The sequence below is a fragment of the Desmodus rotundus genome, chromosome 4 (assembly GCF_022682495.2).
Source record: "Desmodus rotundus isolate HL8 chromosome 4, HLdesRot8A.1, whole genome shotgun sequence".
NCBI classification, from domain to species: Eukaryota; Metazoa; Chordata; class Mammalia; order Chiroptera; family Phyllostomidae; genus Desmodus; species Desmodus rotundus.
In genome coordinates this window covers 52,581,326-52,599,998 of record NC_071390.1, presented here as the reverse complement: position 1 = coordinate 52,599,998, position 18,673 = coordinate 52,581,326, and the positions used below count along the sequence as shown (strand labels likewise).

General features: G+C 39.5%; 1 protein-coding gene across 2 annotated transcripts in view; it reads right to left on the bottom strand.

Annotated features, from left to right (window-relative positions):
• Positions 1 to 18,673, bottom strand: part of VCL (vinculin) — a 96,797-nt gene that overhangs the window by 13,234 nt on the left and 64,890 nt on the right. For both annotated transcript variants that reach the window (XM_024561121.3, XM_024561120.4), the window contains exons 7-15: positions 15,799 to 15,889; positions 14,856 to 15,003; positions 11,995 to 12,148; positions 11,017 to 11,192; positions 8,905 to 9,095; positions 7,283 to 7,482; positions 6,074 to 6,202; positions 2,670 to 2,819; positions 944 to 1,052 (exon numbers count right to left, since the gene is read on the bottom strand). In XM_024561121.3, the coding sequence (XP_024416889.2) occupies positions 944 to 1,052; positions 2,670 to 2,819; positions 6,074 to 6,202; positions 7,283 to 7,482; positions 8,905 to 9,095; positions 11,017 to 11,192; positions 11,995 to 12,148; positions 14,856 to 15,003; positions 15,799 to 15,889 (1,348 nt within the window). The remainder of the gene's footprint in view (positions 1 to 943; positions 1,053 to 2,669; positions 2,820 to 6,073; positions 6,203 to 7,282; positions 7,483 to 8,904; positions 9,096 to 11,016; positions 11,193 to 11,994; positions 12,149 to 14,855; positions 15,004 to 15,798; positions 15,890 to 18,673) is intronic.

The following is an 18,673-nucleotide window of genomic DNA, read 5'->3' as shown; positions in this document are numbered from 1 at the left end:
AGAAGGAGAAGAAGAAGAAGAAGAAGCCACCCAGGAGGCCACACAGACTCACAGCGTTTACACCAGCAGTGGTCACTGGCCTTCTCTCTATCACAGACAACCAGAAATGCATCGGCATCAGGAGGAAACAAGGATTGCGTCTGAAACCTTCACCACATTATCTGTTAATAAAATTTTCTCCCTTCCCATCTTACTCCCCAGCCATCTGTTGCTTGTTGGCAGCTTGTAGTGGCCAAGATGAGCCATGCGGAGGACTCCAATAACCCTCACAGCCTGCTTCTTGTTTCTGTTACCTCTCTTCAGGCACCTTAGGAGCTCCACTTTCATCTCTGGCCGCTACGGACCCCTGTCACAGCAGGTGCCGCAGGGAAGCTGGGGAGCCTACATTCTCGTTTCTTTCTTTCTCTCCATCCCTCCCTTCACAGAGAATGAAGAAGATTCAGAGGTGCCACTTCAACTGCACAGACACGGTTTGTAGGTGGTTGCTTTCTCCTTTTTTTAAAACTACGTAGTTGATAAGTTGGAGGAAACTCTGAGACAAGTTGTATTAAATGGTAGCTATTGTGGTTCCTTGAAATGTGAACCCACTGAAAATGACAGGGACACTCACTGTGTCCACAAACACCGCCTCCCAGTCTCTGAAACCAAACTCTGGCTCAGGCTGAGCAAAGACACTATTCAAAGAGAAGATAGGAGCCGTAACAATGAACATCACACCCGGAGGGCGGCATTAAAATAAAAGAGACTCAAAGAGTCTCTCTTCAGACAAAGTTACAAGGCTTGAATGAGAAGCCGCCACTGCTCAGCAGCCTTAATCAGCGCCAAGTACACTGTCGAGCACATGACCGTCCCTTTATCCAATTACAGCTGAGTAACATAACCGGTCCCGCTCGGATTTCTCCGAACTCCATGGATGTGACAAGAACTTCACGCACAACTCTACCTGTCATTTTTTCAACATTATCAATCCACTGGTTCTTCATGGTCTCAAAATGTTCATAAGCGGCTTGGTTCCCAGGATTCCTAAGTAGGATGCGAGCGGCTGAGACAACCTGGCGATGACAAAGCAAACTTTAAACACCAGAGCACCCAGCCACTCAAATACAAGCCTTCAGGGAAGCTTTCTACTTTCCACCTACAGATGGCACTATAAGGCCAAATATTGACAAGTCTCTCTTCAGACTCAATTAGGTTTGGTCTCATAAATAGATCCCCAGAATGGGCCCTGCCAAAAGGTTTTACAGTCATGGCCTTGTTTTAAGAAGGTAAAAAATAACAAAGTAAATGGGCATTCACTTGATACTTTAGAATATATAAAAAATGCCATATACTAAGTCCTTGGTGTCAAGTCATCCATCTTAAAAAAAATTACCACTGAAAAAGATACTAAAAGCTACTCAAAATTCATTTATGAATATTTACAAAACTGTCTACAGTTAACAAAATGCTTTTACAACTATTATCTTACTAAATCTTCACAATCCTGTGATGGAGACAGAACAAGTAATTTCTACATTTGACAGCTGCGAAAACCAAGACTCAGACAATTTAAGCGACTTGCTCAAGAACTCCCACTTAGTCACTTACAGCAGGTGGGGAAGGGACTAACATTTACTGAGCACTTCTGTGGTAAGTTACAGGCTGTGCACTTATCCTCTTAATCCTCCAAACAAGCCATTAGGAAGGCATTACCTCCATTTTACAGACGAGGGAACTCGAAGTCACAGATTTCATACCCAGACCTGTCTCCAAAGTCCCTGCTTCAAAGTCCATATATGGTGCCTTAAGTCGAATTTTCTGTTTCTCTTTTTGAGAAATCTTATTTTTATACAGAAAACCTATGCTTTACATTCCACATTTCATAAAAGTTTTTAAAGCAAGTTAGACATTCATATTTTATGGAAGGCTTTTCAAAAAGTTGGACAAGTGTGACTTTTCAAGTGAATCAAACTTGTTAACATGCCATTTGGGCAAAAGTTGAACAATTAGATGTGCTTATTTCCCTCTCTCCCTGCAAGTTCCCACCAAGGCCAATCACAGGTTTGTAAAGCCTGCACGGTTCCTACTGTGTCAGAGGCACTCAGGAGGTGTCTGCTGAGTAAATGAATGAAAAAATAATGAATTTTCTATAATTTGATTAGGAGGAAAAATATACAAACATTAAACTAAATGATCTTAAACTAGTATTTTTAAGAACACCTATCACCTGTTAGAATTTTAATTCCTGTCCAATTTGTTCTTTTATCTGCACTCTTCCAGCATACTACTCATGGTACACTAGCTATCTTGGTTAGTTAATTAAGTAGAAAGAAGAAAACAAGTTATGGGCCCAAATGACTTAAAAAAAAATTAAAAACCCTCAAAGGGATGTGGGAAAAGGCATAAGCTCTAAAATCAAAACAAAGTAAACTCTCAAGATTATCCAAATATTGCCCAAAGTATGGGGGGGGGGGGTTATTAGTTTTTTCTACTTTCAAAACTAATTTATTATCACTGTAAAAAACTCAAGCAATACAAAAGTGATCTTGAACAGTAAAGGTATGTGTGTTTTATCCATGACATCTTACGGTATGTGTTCAAAAATGTAGAGAAACAGTTCTGTAATTAATCTTCTTTACTGAATACCACATGGTAAGGACTGAAATGGTGAAAAGGGAGCAAAACCCAACCTGGGGTGTGAGTTCTCGGGCTGTCTTCACTGAAGCCTGAATTCCTTCCACCGTTGATTTGTTAGCAGTTCCAACAGCAGCCGCCTTCTCAGCCGTGGCACCAAGCCGTCCTGAATGGTTCTCAAAGTTGGCTGCCCTCTCATCAAATACCTTGAGAGAAAACAAAGACAGTAAAAAAAAACTTATTTAAATAAAATGGGTCTGGCAGTCTAAGAAAAAGTCTCTCTTTAAGCAGAAGTAGCGACCACTAGAGCAAAGGCTTCAGAGATGACACCAACCCTAATTAATAAGACAACAGTCAAACACCAGTCTGGGCCTTGCCATCTCACATACCCTTGGATTTCAGTTCAACTAGTGCTTACCAAGTGCAAACAGGACATCTGCCTCTGTGTAGTCTGTAATAAGAGTTTACAGAATGTAAAGACTTAATCCCCGTTTCCAAAAGGCTTATCCTAGTTAATGCATACATAAACCCACTCCGGGCTCCAGGGCAGGTTGCTGAGTACATTAAAAGCCAAGAATATCCAGAATCCTAAACAGAGCTCCAGCCTCCTCAGGACAGCATCCCTTATGTCCAACTACCATTAATGGCATAAAAACTCTGCCCCCGACATCCACAGGGAAAAACCGTAGCTGGTGCCCACAACTAGGACCAGGCCTGACACAGGGGTAAGGATGGCTGACTTTTATTATCCCAAATGCAAAACCATCTACCAAATTGTTCATTCACTCTCGCATTTTTTAAAAATTAACTTTTCTTTTTGACATGGATAGTTTTCAAGGTTGCATACCATGAAAGGGATGATTTAACTTAGATAAAATGACAAAAGATCTTCTGTCATTGGTTTGGAAAACATTACTGGAATTAATGCTTGAAAAAGCAAAGTATTCCAAACAGCACTGGGTCAGGTTAATACCATACACAGAGCATGTCAGAAACTGCCCAGCAGAATCCATCCTCTCCTTTCCTTCCCCTGAGGGTCTACCTGCCCATACTTGGAGAGCAGTTTAGGTTCTGGCAGACAATCTCCAAAGGTCTCCTGGTTCAAGAGCAGGCTCCAATCTCATTGCTAGGGTTCTGTGTTTACCCACTCAAGTCTCTTCCCCACTCTGCCTCTTGTCTGGACTCACCTACCTAGGTATCTTGCCATTTAATGCTCAGAATCTCTGCCTAAATCTCTGACCCCCTGGTCTCTTCCACCTGGCCTCAGTCCTTGTTTCTTTCCTTGGCTGCCCTTCCACACTCTGGATCTACAGGGCTTTGGCCAAACTTGGTTGATCATGTCAATCCCGGCCCATGTCTGCTTCTCCCTCTGATTAAATTGACTGCTTAACTTGCTGTTCTTGTCACTCAATCAAAATTCACCCAGCACCTACCATGTGCCAGGCACTGGAGTAGTTGCTAAAGACACAAAGACAGATATGACAAAATTTCTGCATCCCAAGGAGCTCATAGTCCAGTGGGGTATTCACAAACAGATATTCATAATGGAGTGTGAAGCTAAGCACATATCATGGAAGCCAAAGGAAAGGCATTTAACCACCAGGAAGTAAAGGATAATGGAATAAATAGGAATTAACTGAAAAAGAAGATAATTACTTAGGCAGAGAGACAGAAAGAACAAAGCCCTGGAAGGGAGAAAAGACAGAGTATGCAGGAAACTATAAGCAATTACGCATTGCTGCTGAGGTTCTGAGAGGCCGAGGTTTGTAGGAAGCAGGTATAGAGAGTATTAGAAGCCAGATTAGAGCTCTGGCTTTCTCCCCACTGAAGGGTTTAAGCAGGAAAATATCAGGATCAAATCTGTATATTTATTTTATTGGTGGCCTAGGGACAGATGCAACAAAGACCAACCAGAACTGAACGGTCAGTCATACAGGCAGCAGGGGACAAGGTTCAGAACTAGAGCTGTAGCAACATGAATGGAAAATGGAAAGGATTCAAGAAATATTTGTGAAATCAAAGTAGCCTGCCTTAATTTATTGGTGTGGAAAGAGGAAAGGAAGGAAACAGTCAATGGTGACTTGTAAATTTCCAAGGGAGACACAACAGAAGGATAACACGCCGAGGTACCTATAAACATCTACATGGAGAGGACCAGCACAAAGTTCAATCTACTAGCATGAAACTCAGAGATGTCTGAAATTTTAAAAATATATATAAATCATCCCAGCCTAAAGGGCACTCTGAGCTGAACTGCCTAGTAACCTAGGCTAGAGGGAAAAAATGGGGGCCATTAACGAATAATAATAACATAACACTTCACCCACCAGATCTACACTGTGTTGGGTGCCTGACCTAACCCTTTTCCTTTGCTGCCAGTACTGGATAGGCCGGAACCAAATACTTGCTTTCCTAGATTCCTTTGCATCTGCAGTAGCCATGTGACAGAGTTCTAGCCAATGAGACAAAAGCAAAAGTCTCCTGGAAGATTTCTGGGAAAGGCTTGCCGGCCTGCCTGCCTTGCTTCCTTCCTTGCTTCCTTGCTTCCTTGCTTCCTTCCTTCCTTCCTTCCTTCCATTACGAACTTTGTGCCAGGCATTGTTCTAAGAACTGGGAATAAAGTAATGACAAAACAAAGTACCTTCCCACATGGAATTTCATGCTAATGTGAGGGAGACAAACAAAAAATGAGGTAAATGTGTCAAATGTTGATAAACACTAAGAAAAGCAGGATATAAAGATTAAGAAATCCATGGGAGTAACAGTGGGGTTACTACTGTAGGTGATGACCCAAAAGTGACATTTCGGTAGGAAGCTGAAAAAAAGTGAGTGCATAATGCATATAGTTATCTATGTAGGAAGACCAGAGAGAACAAATATGAAGGCCCCAAGGTTAGAACATGTGAACATAAACAAGGAATACTGGGAATGCAAGGCAAGGAGGTTGACCTAGACAGAAGAGCATGAGGGAGAAGAGTGGTCCCACATGAGGTCGGAGTAGATGGGAGACCAGGTGCAGTGCTCAAGCTGCCTGTACCGACTCACACCAGCTCAGCAAAACCAATGTGCCCACCTCTTCCCAACTCTGCTTTCAGTGGCTTCATTTTGCAACAGCCACAATGGGAGTATTTACAACATGGAAACCAACAAACATTACAAATCAGGGTTTTCTGTTTTGGGAGGCTTTTTCCAGGAGAACTAGTCTACCAGCACATCACTGACCTTTCTGTTCTAAGGACTCTGGGTCAGGGCAAGACATTCTTAACTGATACCCTTGGTGACTGAAAGGAGAGGTGGCAGGGCCCTCCCTCTTCTACCCTCCCACCCTTCACCCACAGTATCCCAACCTGATGCCCACTGTAATCACATTTTACCTTTACAGAAAAATAAGTAATAAATAGGTGTTTGGGGGGGGGGGGGGGTTGACCAACAGAAGAAATGGAAGACCTCAGGTACCCACCTCTTCCCTATTGGGTGCATCAGGAGGTGCAGTGGCCGCCACTGCCAACAGCTTGATGGGCGTTGTGGTGTCGCTGAAAACATCTGACACCTCCTGAGTCATGGCCTCCTGCATCTGGGCTTTCAGATCCTTAAAAACATCGTTTACAAATGAAAATTTCCAAAATTATCTAAAGAGCACATCTGCCATTATCCTCACTTTACTGGCACATTCATTCATTCATTCATCTAATCTTTTACTCAATAAACATTGTGGAGTATGAACTATATACTGAGCTAGCATAGAACAAGTGTAAGATAGGAATCCTGCCCTCTAAGCTATTAGTATCTAGTAGAAGAGGTAAAACATGATCCACACTTTCCTGGAGACTGTTCTACTCAGTCAAGAAATCTTACTTCCTTTCTTGGTGGCCTCTAAGAAATGATACTGAGAGTCATGGAGTTGAGCCCAAAGAAGACCCTATGAGAGACAGCCTTCCCCACCACCCCCAATGATGGAGGGGCCCGGGAATGACCACAGTGATTATAAAGATTGTGTGGTGGAGGCGGTGTCAGGTTTCTAAGCATTTTCTTGTATTAAGAGGAAAGAAATCAAGAATGGGAATTTTTTATGTGTTTTTATAACTGAGTTTCTAGAAAAACTGGATAACCAATACATGTACCCATTTCTTAACATGGTCTGAAGAATAGAATTCTTAGATGTCATCAAAAGCTCTTTTCCATAGTTACCACACTCAGCCCAATCTAAGTTTGCAGTCTCAATCACCCCCAGTTTCTCAAGGTGGGTGGCATGTACTGGCTGGTGGTACCTGAGATGATTTTAGTTGTGATATAGAAAAATGTTTTTATTTTAATAATTATGTGTTTCTTTTAAAGAATTTTAGAGAAAATATAAATAGCTCATGAAGCTCATGATGTCAGGATTATTTGAAAGTTTTCTTTTAAATAAATTTACTTGTTTAAAAAAGGCATCCATTTGAACATAAATAGTGACTAAACAGTACAGGCAAACAGGCAATACCCAGTTTGAGTTGCTGTCACACACTGGTGAGCTTTTTCCTAGTAAGCTCTGAATTTCCTTATATCCTTAGTCACACTCTTTTCACTTTTCCTAGACTAAAAATTTATGAATGTAAAAAAAAACTCTCCATCCCTAACTTTTCAATAAATAAACACAAGAAATGTAGTGATATGCATGCTCGAATTCTACCTTTAAGGAGTCTTGGAGCTGAGATGCCAGTGCTCTCGCCTGAGGGCTTTCCCCTTCCCCCCGGGCAGCCAGGTCAGCGAGCTGGGCCGTCAGCTGGTCCACTCTGTCACACTTTGCAAGAAGATCTTGACGATAAGGCCCCATCATGACATTAGCCAAACGATGCCCTTCGGCCACAAGCCCTCGGATGGCAGCCTGACCTGGACCAGGAGGGAGACACTGAAACTCACTAGGACCTGGCGAAGACAACTGCAGTGCCACCTGCTAAGCTGTTTTTATTTCTTTTTAAGACTAATATTTAGTGAGTTTTTTCCCCCAACAACAGAAAAAAATTGAGGTGATACAGAAAAGTATAAATAATAAACCATCCACAATCCCATCACTCACAGTGTATATATTTGTACTCCTAGTCTTTTTCAATGCACTGCATGCACATACACATTTCCTATTCATCCTCCTTTACAAAATTAGACACATACTATATTTTTATTTCTTGCTTCTTTTTACTGAACATGAGCATTTTTCCACATCATTAGATATTCTTCAAAAATTAAGATCTATAATCTGTGTAATATTTTACAATACTAACCATAATTATTTACTTATTATTTAACATTTACTCTGTTTATATACATCGCTAATTAGAATAAATTCCTGGAAGTCAGATTGCTGAGTCAATGAGTATGAACTTTGTTAAAGCTCTTGACACATAATACAAAACCAACATTCAGAAAGTTTGGTTTTACCAATTTATTCTTCTACCAGTAAATTATACGTCTGCTTGATTCCCTGACACTGGGAATCACCAATTAAAAAATTTATCTTTTTATCCAATGAATACAGCAAATGAAGTAAACAGCTCTTTCAACTTCAGCAGGCTTGCTGCCATAATATGACCTAAATTCTTCTAGATTCATTCCTAAAATCTCCCCAAAGTGAAAATTTTAGGTTATTAACTCTGCTAGTGACTGGCATGATGCAGGAGCCCTCCCAGCTCAAAATAACCTTGGTAGTTAAGCGTCATTTACTATGTTCAAAAATGGTATTTAGCCCTGACTGGTGCGGCTCAGTGGGTTAGGCATCGTCCCACAAACCAAAAGGTAGTCAGTTCAATTCCTAGTCAGGACACATGCCTGGGTTGCAGTCCAGGTCCCCAGGGTGGAGGCGTGAAAGAAGCAACCAAATGATGTTTCTCCTGCACATTGATATTTCTTTCCCTCTCTTTCTCCCTCCCTTCCCCTCTCTCTAAAAATTAGATAAATAAACAAAACCTTTGAGAGAATATATTTAAATGGGTACTTTCTAAGAACTCTAGGAACAGCAATACGATAATGGAAGTACACGTAGACTGAAAATAATTAGTTCAAAGTTGCAATTCCAACCCGAGGACCTATCAATTTGCCCACAGCAAAATAACTTATTCACTAATACTTCTTGATTAAATCACAGAAATCTCAGCTACATTTGGAAATGGAATCACACTGTAGAATGACTTACTCATCAGGGGCCAAAGAACCCCTTCTGCACTTGATTACAGATGATACAGGATCTCTATCAACAACTAACTTGCTTATTGTCACCGAGCCCAGTTTAACGATGGTTAAGTGCTCTGATGGCCTTACCAACTCCCCGGTCATCCACTGTGGGGTTATCGATCCACCTCTGTGCTTGCTCAATCTTGCCCTCAAGGTGGACAGCTGCTTTGGCGGGTCTGCTGTTGGCCACAGCCCTATTGGTTTTGGTCTGCAAGTTCTGCAGGGCAGTGGCCACCTGTTTGGCCAATGCCCGGGCCTCTGGGGAGTCTCCTTTCCCCCTGCAGAGAAAAAAAACAACCTTTCTGTCACACATAAATATTGATATTTACACTGAGATGATTTAGTTGCTGATAGAAATGCTAGTAAGATGTAAAGTGCTAATAATTATAATTGGGTTTAAAAGAAGAATAGCTTATCTATTTGGCCCTTAAATAAGAAATTAATAATCTAAATTCAGGTAATTTTGTCCAGTCAAGACATTAAATGTAAGTTTAGATCAATCTAGCTCAGTCAAGAGCCATTTGGGAAACTGAGCTCAATCAATCGTCACTAGGTTAGCTGGCCTCATCAGCCTATCTCTGAACACGCTCGTTCCCTGAGGCGCTAGGCAGGCCCGAGTAGCCACATGTACTATGTAGTAGCAGTGATAGTAGTTATAGTGGGACTAGTGGCAGTTAATAAAAAAGTAACATAACAAAAAGTTTGCTGTAAAACAGTATGCCTTGTTACGCTGGCAGCAGCCTCATATATCTCTTGATTGTATCATTTCCTCTTCACTTGTGCTTCACTTAATCTTGTGTTACTTTGTACGGGAACATGCTATACAGACTTGTAGCCTAGAAGCAATGGGCTATACGAAATCGCCTGATGAAGCATTTCTCAAAACATATTCCCATCGTTAAGCAGGGCGTGACTGTGTGTATGTGTAAGTATTTATACATATATATGTATGACACAGTAATAGATCTGCTATATTACCATTACCACTAATTCTCTCCCTATCCTTTAGAAACACTAATGTGTGCCCGCTATGTAAGTATATGCGCTTGTGTTAGGATGCTAAGAAAACAGTCTCCGACTGTGAGAATTTTAAAATCTAATGAATGTAACTGACTATAATAACGGGCTAACATTAATGAACATAGGCCTAGCTAGACAGACATTATATTTTACAAATGTCAAATTATGCATTTTCCTAGTAACTCAAAATTTTGGCCTAAAGCAGGGATCCCCAAGTGACTGAGCTTGATATACAATCAAATTTCAGCAGTAACCTCAGTTGATCTCTATCACCACAGTCTCCTGCCTAAAGTGTGTCTACGCTGCTCCCACCCATTTCCTATTTCATGATCCTAGCCAAGAGTTTGCTTTCTTAGCCAACACTGCCCTCTTAGTCAGCATAAGACTTGAAAGAACTCTAAGGTACCTCTCATTGGAAAAAGGTTAGGTGCGCTCTCTCCCTGGGAAGCACAGGAAATGAAACATGCAAGTTGAATGGAAAGCAGCAGCTCACAGATACTGACACGACAATGGTTAACCCTGAAGAAGTAGCTGGAGGTGGGAGGTAGGAAAAAAGCAACTTTTACTTTTGATGCTGAACTTATTCTTTCAGCATGTGCTGCAGGGCTTTTTTTTTTAAAGAGAGAAAAATATCTATCAAAAAAAAAAAAAAAAAAGCAACACTTCTTTCTTACATAATCAAAGTAGGTGCCATGAAAGCATTTAAGAGAAGCTGTGGTGAGGAGGCTGCATTTAAGGATCTCTTATCATTGCTACTTAAGAAATAACTTTCCTTGGGGAGGAAGAAAGTATATTCACATGACTCCCCCCCATTCTCCTCCCACCCCAGGAAGTTTTTCATAGCTACACTCAAAAATTACTTTCCTCATATACCTGGGAAACAGATATGTCACAAACAATGTAGCAGAAAAAGTCCTAACTTAGAAATGAAGAATACAGATCTCAAAAAAGGAGTTCTTGCCATCCTAAATTAATTTAAAAACTATGCAATCAGCAATAAATCATGAAACTTCAATTGTACCAATGATAACATAAGTATCTGAATTAGTCATGTAACAGAATCAGTGAGAGTACAGTGAAGAGCATCACATATGCATTTAACCTACAGAATTTAACTATGTATGTGCTTAGGGAAAAAAGAGAGAAATTAAAGGGCAATTTAAGTGATTAAATACATACTGTCTTCGAAAGTCTGCTAATTTAGATGTCAGAGCCGCTATTTCTCCAAGAGAACGTAAAATGTCATCCCTCTCTTTAGGATCATCACATAATTCTGCTATTTTTCGAGCTTCAGCCAAAGCCCCTCGAATCTGTTCTTCTCCTTCTGGTCCCCCATTTGGATCTGCAAGCCAGTTCTATACACACAGAAATGGAAACGCAGCACACCATGATCCACTCATGAAGCACATTATATTACACTTCATATAATCAGAAATATTGCCAAAGTCATTACAAGGCACACCAGTAATTGGTTTGACAATGCTGATCCTTATTGTTTTACATACATTCTTAGCTCAGGTAAAATCAAATCAATCCCTCCCTCATCTTTTAAAAAATATTTTTTTTATTTCCCATTAGAATGAAATATCTTCACAAGCTTTATCTCATTTTTAATTAGTCACACCTTATTAATTCTTCAATTTCTCAAACATGTTTTTTTTGTGAGATGAAATCATTTTACAGTACAGAAGTATCAGAAAATGTTAACCCTTTAACATTGCTATGACCAAATACAGTTGTGAATTCTGAGATGAACAGTTTTAATATACTATAATCTATACCAGGAGCTAGGATTCTATTGGTATTCAGTGCTTACTTTTAACTAATTAAATTATTAAAAAATGGATGTTTATTTCAAAATATAGATAAATATTGGTCTAAACCTGTGTTAGTAAGAGAGGTGTTAACATTGGTAACTGCTGGAAATTATCATCACTTAGAAACATCCTTTATCCACCCACAGTAAATGAGGGGGAGAAAGGAAGGAGGCGGGAGGGAGTGGGGGGAGGGAAGGAGAGAGAGGGAAAGAGAGGGAGAGAGAGGGATGGAGAGGGAGAGAGAAGGAAGGAGGGAGAGGGAGGGATAGATTAAGGATATTTATGGGACACTTCTCTTTCTCTTTTATTTTCCACCCCTTCTAAAAATCATCATTACTACCTGAGCAGCATCAATCTTCTTTGCAATGCTTTGCTTTGAGTTTGTCATGGCTTCCAGTTTGCGGGCTGCATTCTCCACTTTTGCGGTGAGCACATCCAGACCCTGAGACACCTGCTGGGCTTTCTGCATGGCCACAGGTGAAGCTCCTTGTCCTCTACTCAAAACAGGCAGATGCTGTTATTGCACACTCTCAAATACTTAACAGCAAAATATTAATAAAAACACAATATATGTCGTTTCTGTTAACACACTTGTCTTTTTCTTTTTCTCCAGTAAGTCTGAGATAGCACAAGAAAATAGAGATGAACAAAACACAAAAGCTTCGTGGAGCTGCATAACAACCATTTTAAAGACCAGGTCTGCAGATTTTTAATAATAATGATTCGCCTCTTGGTGGGAATTACATAATCAAATCTAAACTTCAGGGGGAAACTGTGCTTGTGATCTTATTGCTATGGAGGGTTTTGTTACCATAGTAATGTGTGCTTTCGAAATAAGCAGCCCATTAGATTGTCTTATTTATGGGCAAGCATACTTTAAAACCGTTTCAGGAGGCGACATGCACAGTGCACTGAAAGCACTCTCTAGTGGGACCCAACGGATCTGTGTTCAAATCCTGGCTCCTGGTACCTGTGGAACCTTGTGATATTTAACCTCCTAAGGCTTTACCTTTTTATCTTATAAAATAAGGGGTGGGTATGTAATAACACTTGCCCTGCTTATCAAGTAAAGTAGCTTCAAAACACATACACACACAAACATTTGAAAACATGTTGGTAATAAAGCTATTCACATACATAACTATTAATATTATTGAGTTGTCATTATTATTATAATGAACCTAGTGATGATCTTAAATATCTACCTTCCACTCCCATGCGCGTGGTAACAAGAAACCATTGTTTCCCATCAAATTTCTACACGTGATCTTAGCCAAAAGGCCGAGAAGCGATCCGCCCCCATCAAATTTCTAAAGAACTAATTCCACTATTTTCCTAAGAAGTGATATGCTGCTGTTACTACAAAAAAAGTAATGTGAGTTGGCAGAAACGTGTTTTCCCTTTGTAGACACTTTCCAACTCATACCAAAGTAAAAATTTCATACCAGCTCAGATTTTGTAAATCTACTCAGACTGGTAAACTCAATGACAGGGGTCACAGATTTGTCACTTGTTAGAATGGCATGGCTGATCATCCTAATCTGAGTTTCCAAAACATCTCTGCTGCCCTTAATAATAGTGTGGATCTATTACTCATTTCTATCTCCTCTTTTTAAATATATATCTATTTTTTACCTACACCAATACTTTAGGTTATAAACTCAACATTTATTGCAAGGTATTTTCAAGGTATTTATACCTTTTACTGGTACTTGAGGCAGAGGAATGGAAAATTTAGGAAACATACTTTTCATGATTTAATTTGCATTTCTCCTTCAAAACTAGTAAAGATGAGGAATCTTTTTAGTATAAGAGTCCAACTTTGAAAAAGTAAAGATATTTATGGGCTACATAGCTTTTCTCACTAAAAATTAAAAATTTATTGAGTCCTATGCAGGGAAAATATATACTTGCAACCTAGAAGCCCTAGGTGACCAAGTCAAAGAATATCAATGAGGAAGTTGTTACTGAGTTTCAGCCATCAAAATGTTAAATAGCTGGGCATATTTAAGGAAGAAAAACGGGGAGTTAGCTCTCGAATCTTTCATCATGAATGGATATTGCAGACTCCAATGTGAATTGACCCACAGCTGCTCATCTCTGTTCTAGCCTTTTCTCTTTAAAGATTAATGGTTGATCCCATAGAGCAACTACCTCATTCTCTTGCTCAAATTCATCTTTCTCCAAACACACACAACTGTGTATTTGAGAATTCCAAGTGAAAACTGTCTCCACCACACTGTGAAAAGGCTGCAGACAAAAGAGCCAACAGTGAGAAATTAGAAGAGCCAAGAATCTCGTCAAACTGCACTGGCATTCCTCCGAATGGGGACAGAACTTCTTTTTGTCCTTTCTGTAAAGTTCTTGCCATGTTTATGACAGGGGAGACTGCTGCACAGCAGGAGAAAAAGGCTCACCGAGTCCAGTGAAATAACATTCATTTATGCTGTTGCTTCCCCGCTTCAAGGTAGCTTCCAGGGCCACACTGAATCAACGAACCTCTGGAAATTGTATGGAATATTGTTTATATGCATCATTTTAGGTAGAGATTCATGGCTTTCATTGGACTATAAAAATCATGTGGATCCAAAAAAGGCTAAGAACTTACCCTTTACAAACTGTATTCCTAAGTCTATTATGTTAATATACTGGAGACTGGGTGTAACAGCGAATAATATGTCAGAGCGTTTCTGAGGCCGGTTTGTATAGAGACCCCGGATGTCCCCATTATCTCAAGCTATCTCATGACACTCTTGAAGCAAAACTAAACTTCACCTATACTAGTATCTCACCTTACTTCGATTTTTCCCAATGTCCATAAAAATTAGGGTATTTTAGAACTTCATAACTCTATGATTGAGTTCTACCGAAAAAAACCCTGTATTATACTTAGGTTTCTTAATAGCAAACTGTACATATTTAGTTTATAGGAGAAAAAGTTCTAAAAGCCAAGACTTGACGGGGGTAAAAGTATTAGGAAACCAAATGAATAATTATGAAACAGAAACTTAGAAGAGCATGGAAATTACCAAGTTAAAGAAGGAAAAGTTCACTTCAATCTCCAAAGAATTAACAGAGTATAGTATCTATGTTGTCTATTAGCCAAAGACAACACAGTGAAATTACTAGACTCGCACTCTGTCAGGAGTGAGATCCTACCTATTGCCGACCGCTGCTCCGGTAAGAGCAGAGGACCTTTACCTGGCTCGGAGGTCAGCCACTTGGTCAGTCATCTGCCCTAGCATTTTGCAGGTTCCCAGGATCTCTCTGCGTTCCTTGCCTGCACAGAGTTCACCAACCTTTCCAGCTTCATCTAAGATCTGCCTGATGGCCTGCTCACCAGCATCCCCTAAAATAAAGAGATATTCAATATCTACATTGTTAATTATTTAGAGAGGGTGCCTTACAAGTCATTTCACTCACGAAGGAACAGATGAAAAAACGACAAGGTGAATAGAAGACAATACATCTGATAGCTAACAGTCAGGCAGTGCCCTTCCAACCTTAGGGTGAGGTTCCAATCACAGACACTGCTAAAAAAACTCCCCTGAACCACAGCCACATGGAGGTAATAAGCAGCTTGTGGTAAGAATATAGATGATGAAAATAGGCTCTAACAATTTACTAGTATTCAGCACCTCCAGCCTCCCTTAGGCTTTTAACATTCATTCAAATATTTATCTAAAATTGAACAAATATTAGATTAGAAAATCCTAGCTCAATAACCTATTTGGGTCTTCTTATCTTTATATAAGCTAACTTTGGTTTACAATTCTTATTGGTATCATTATTTGATCTGCTTAACTAAGTACTTGTTGACATAAATGGAAATATGCCCAAAGGGAATAAAAGAAGAAGAGCTTTTATTCAAAATAATTACCCTTCTGATTCAGGGAAGATGTGAATCAAGAATTTTGCAATGAATGCCCAGTTCCACTTGGTTTATTCCTCCATGATAAGAGATGATTAGTCTATGTCCTCCATCCTTTTAAAACCCAGTAATGTTTCACTTATTCAAAACTAATTGAATGGTGTATGCTCCTACATGTTGCAGTAGTTATCTCAGGATTATGAAATTCTGGGAAGATGTCTTTCTCATTAGCTTTCTATTGTTTGTATCAGAAAAGTAGAACCAGCGGGTTACCTGGGGAGGCACTGGGATCTCGGAGCCAGCCCTTGGCCTGGTTCAGTTTGGAGTCTATGGAGGCCAATGCTCTCTTCATGGCTTCGGTGTCCTTTTGAAGAGAAATATCAGTTATTTCTTTTTCAAAAACTGACATACCATGATACAAAGTAAGACAGAGAAGAAGTGACAGCATTGACATACAATAGAGCTAAGATAGTCCTACAAAGCCTTAAAAATATTCTCATCACACCATAATGCTTATTTCAGCATCTTGCATGCAAATCTCCAGTTAATTCTATTGTTTCCTGATGTCCCTGTTGCTAAACTGTGAAAACTGGTAAGATCGCTCAAGCCAAAAGATGTTTAATGTCTTCAGCAGGAAAAAAGCCCTGTTGTCACATGCCTTATTATCAGCCTTTCCACTAGTCCACATTCAACTACTGCAGCCCTGCCAAAGCCCGCCAGGCTTCAGGGAAGCTTCATTAGCACACGGTGCCACAAGTCACAGTTGGTTTACATCTTGTTTTGAAATACACACACACTGGGTAATGTTTCACTATGCTAGATTAATATAAAAAATTAGATTGCTGGTTGGAAAAAAGAATAAAGATGTTAACTTAGCAATTTAGTTTTAATTCCACAAATAAACCACTAAATATAAGAAAGAAGTATTTTTCTGGCCTTCCCTACCACTCCTTATCCTTAGTTCCCTTACCATCCCCAACCTGGAAGAAGAGGTAGGATAAAATAAGCAGCCCTCAGTGTATTGTTTAAAATTATGGTTCATAATAACTAACATAAAATTTAACATAAAATCTCCCAGGATATAGTGTGAAAAGGTGAAACAACGGACTAGTCACTTTAAAAGTATATATACACATACTTTTAAAGACTTTATTTCTTTTTAGAGAGAGAGGGTAAGGGAGAGAGAAAGATTGGGAGAGAAACATCAATGTGTGGTTGCCTCTCACACGCCCCTAACTGGGGACCTGGCCTGCCACCCAAGCATGTGCCCTGACTGGGAATCGAACCAGCGACACCTTTTGGTTCGGAAGCCAGCACTCAATCAACCCACTGAGCCACAGGAGCCAGGACTAAAAATATACATATGTTTAATAAAGTTTTTAAAATATAGAAAAATGCTGAGTACTATATACCCAGAGGTAACCAATAGCCATGTACCCATCCTCACAATTGACAAACCAGCCACTTGAATCTCTATTTAACACCTTAAAAGACAGTCCACCCCTTTTGCTCTAGAACACTCTTTCACCAAACCACAGAGTTAACCTCTGAAATTCTAGACAATACCCTATATCCCTAGCTTTTTTCAATTTCCAGTCCTGCAAAGCTTGGGTTCTTAAAGGTGTTATACCACTAGGTTTCCACACGGGGGCACCAGGACCCCCCCTTCCAATTCCATCAACTCCAGGCCCAGCACAAGTAAGGGCTGGGAGCACTCAGAGACTTAAAAGGTCAGGACAGGGCCCGGATCACAGCTTTTCCCAAGCACACATTCAAATTATAGAATGCTCAGCTTTGGATTCCTTCCTTCCCCATCTAAACAGATTGTTCTCTTGTTGCAACATTGGCTATCTACGGTGCTAAAGAGCAAATTCTCAGCCACAAATAAAGAGCAGTGAACTACTCTTACTGAAAAAAAATGAAAATAAAATATATTTATCATCAAATTATATGTAATTATTGTAGCTACCTATCAGTAAAAGGCAGAGTGGTAAGAGGATCTGTTTCAAAAATCCATTTGTGACTAGTACATGCAGACAAGTGGCATTTGATTCTCAAATGGTTTAAATATCTGCTCCTCCTCTATCTTATTCTGTATTCACCTATACAGCAAACCTTGCCTTCGGAAGCAACACAAAGATCACTTTAGCTTAATTCCAAGTAAGGATTCCAAATCAGTATCTTTTCAGAGTGTTTCAGGCAACTCCTAACCTCAGAGAGTTAGATAGCCTTTAGGGTCTGCCACAAGTTACAGGCCTTTGTCTAGAATCATATTTAAAAAAAAATTCACAAACTCTCACCTAGAAAGCATGCGCACCCTTTGAAGAAGAAACTTATATCCATGTAAAAGTACTTAATTTAAAATCTATTAATAACCATTCTCTAACATACATATTTTCAGTGAAAAATAATATTTATTCAAAAATCTAAATTCAAGGAGAAACCAAGATCATAAAAACTCTTTAGCATCTACCCTAGCATGAAAGGCTACTTAGGAAGCAAACTTTAAGCATTTCCGGCATGTTAGGTTGTTTGAAGCTTTTTTTCCCCTCAGTACTTCATTTTTAAATGTAATTTAATTTTACAAATTAAGAAACAGGGGTTCTGTCCTAGAAATCCAATTTGATATCAGGTTTGTTGACATCAAACCCCATTATTTTCTATTAGATGAAAATCAAGACTCTTTTCGTTTACCAGGAAATTCACTAACCTCCTGCGACAGTCAGCATATCTTTGGCCTCGTTGATTTGGGCTTTGGTTAACACTGCCCAGAAAATAAGCTCCAGAATCAAATTAATAACCCTCACTAACCTAAATGACTGCTTTTATTCTCCATTGCCCAAAAATGATTTCGAACACAATGGAAAAGCTGGCTTTGCTCTATTTAATATCCTCAAAAATCATTGCTTATTTTTCTCCCTAATAAAGTGTGATTGGCTACCACACTTCAAGGAAAGAATCTAATCTAATTCCCAGGAAGTAATTTACTCCTGAGTGGGAGATATGACATCAAGAAGTTAAAATTAAGAGATGCTCATTTTCCCCTGAAAAGAATCAATGACAAATTAAAATGAAGCTGCATTTTTAAACTGGGAATTTCAATTAGTTACCAAAGTTTTTAGTAGCATAAATTTTAGACAATTTTAGA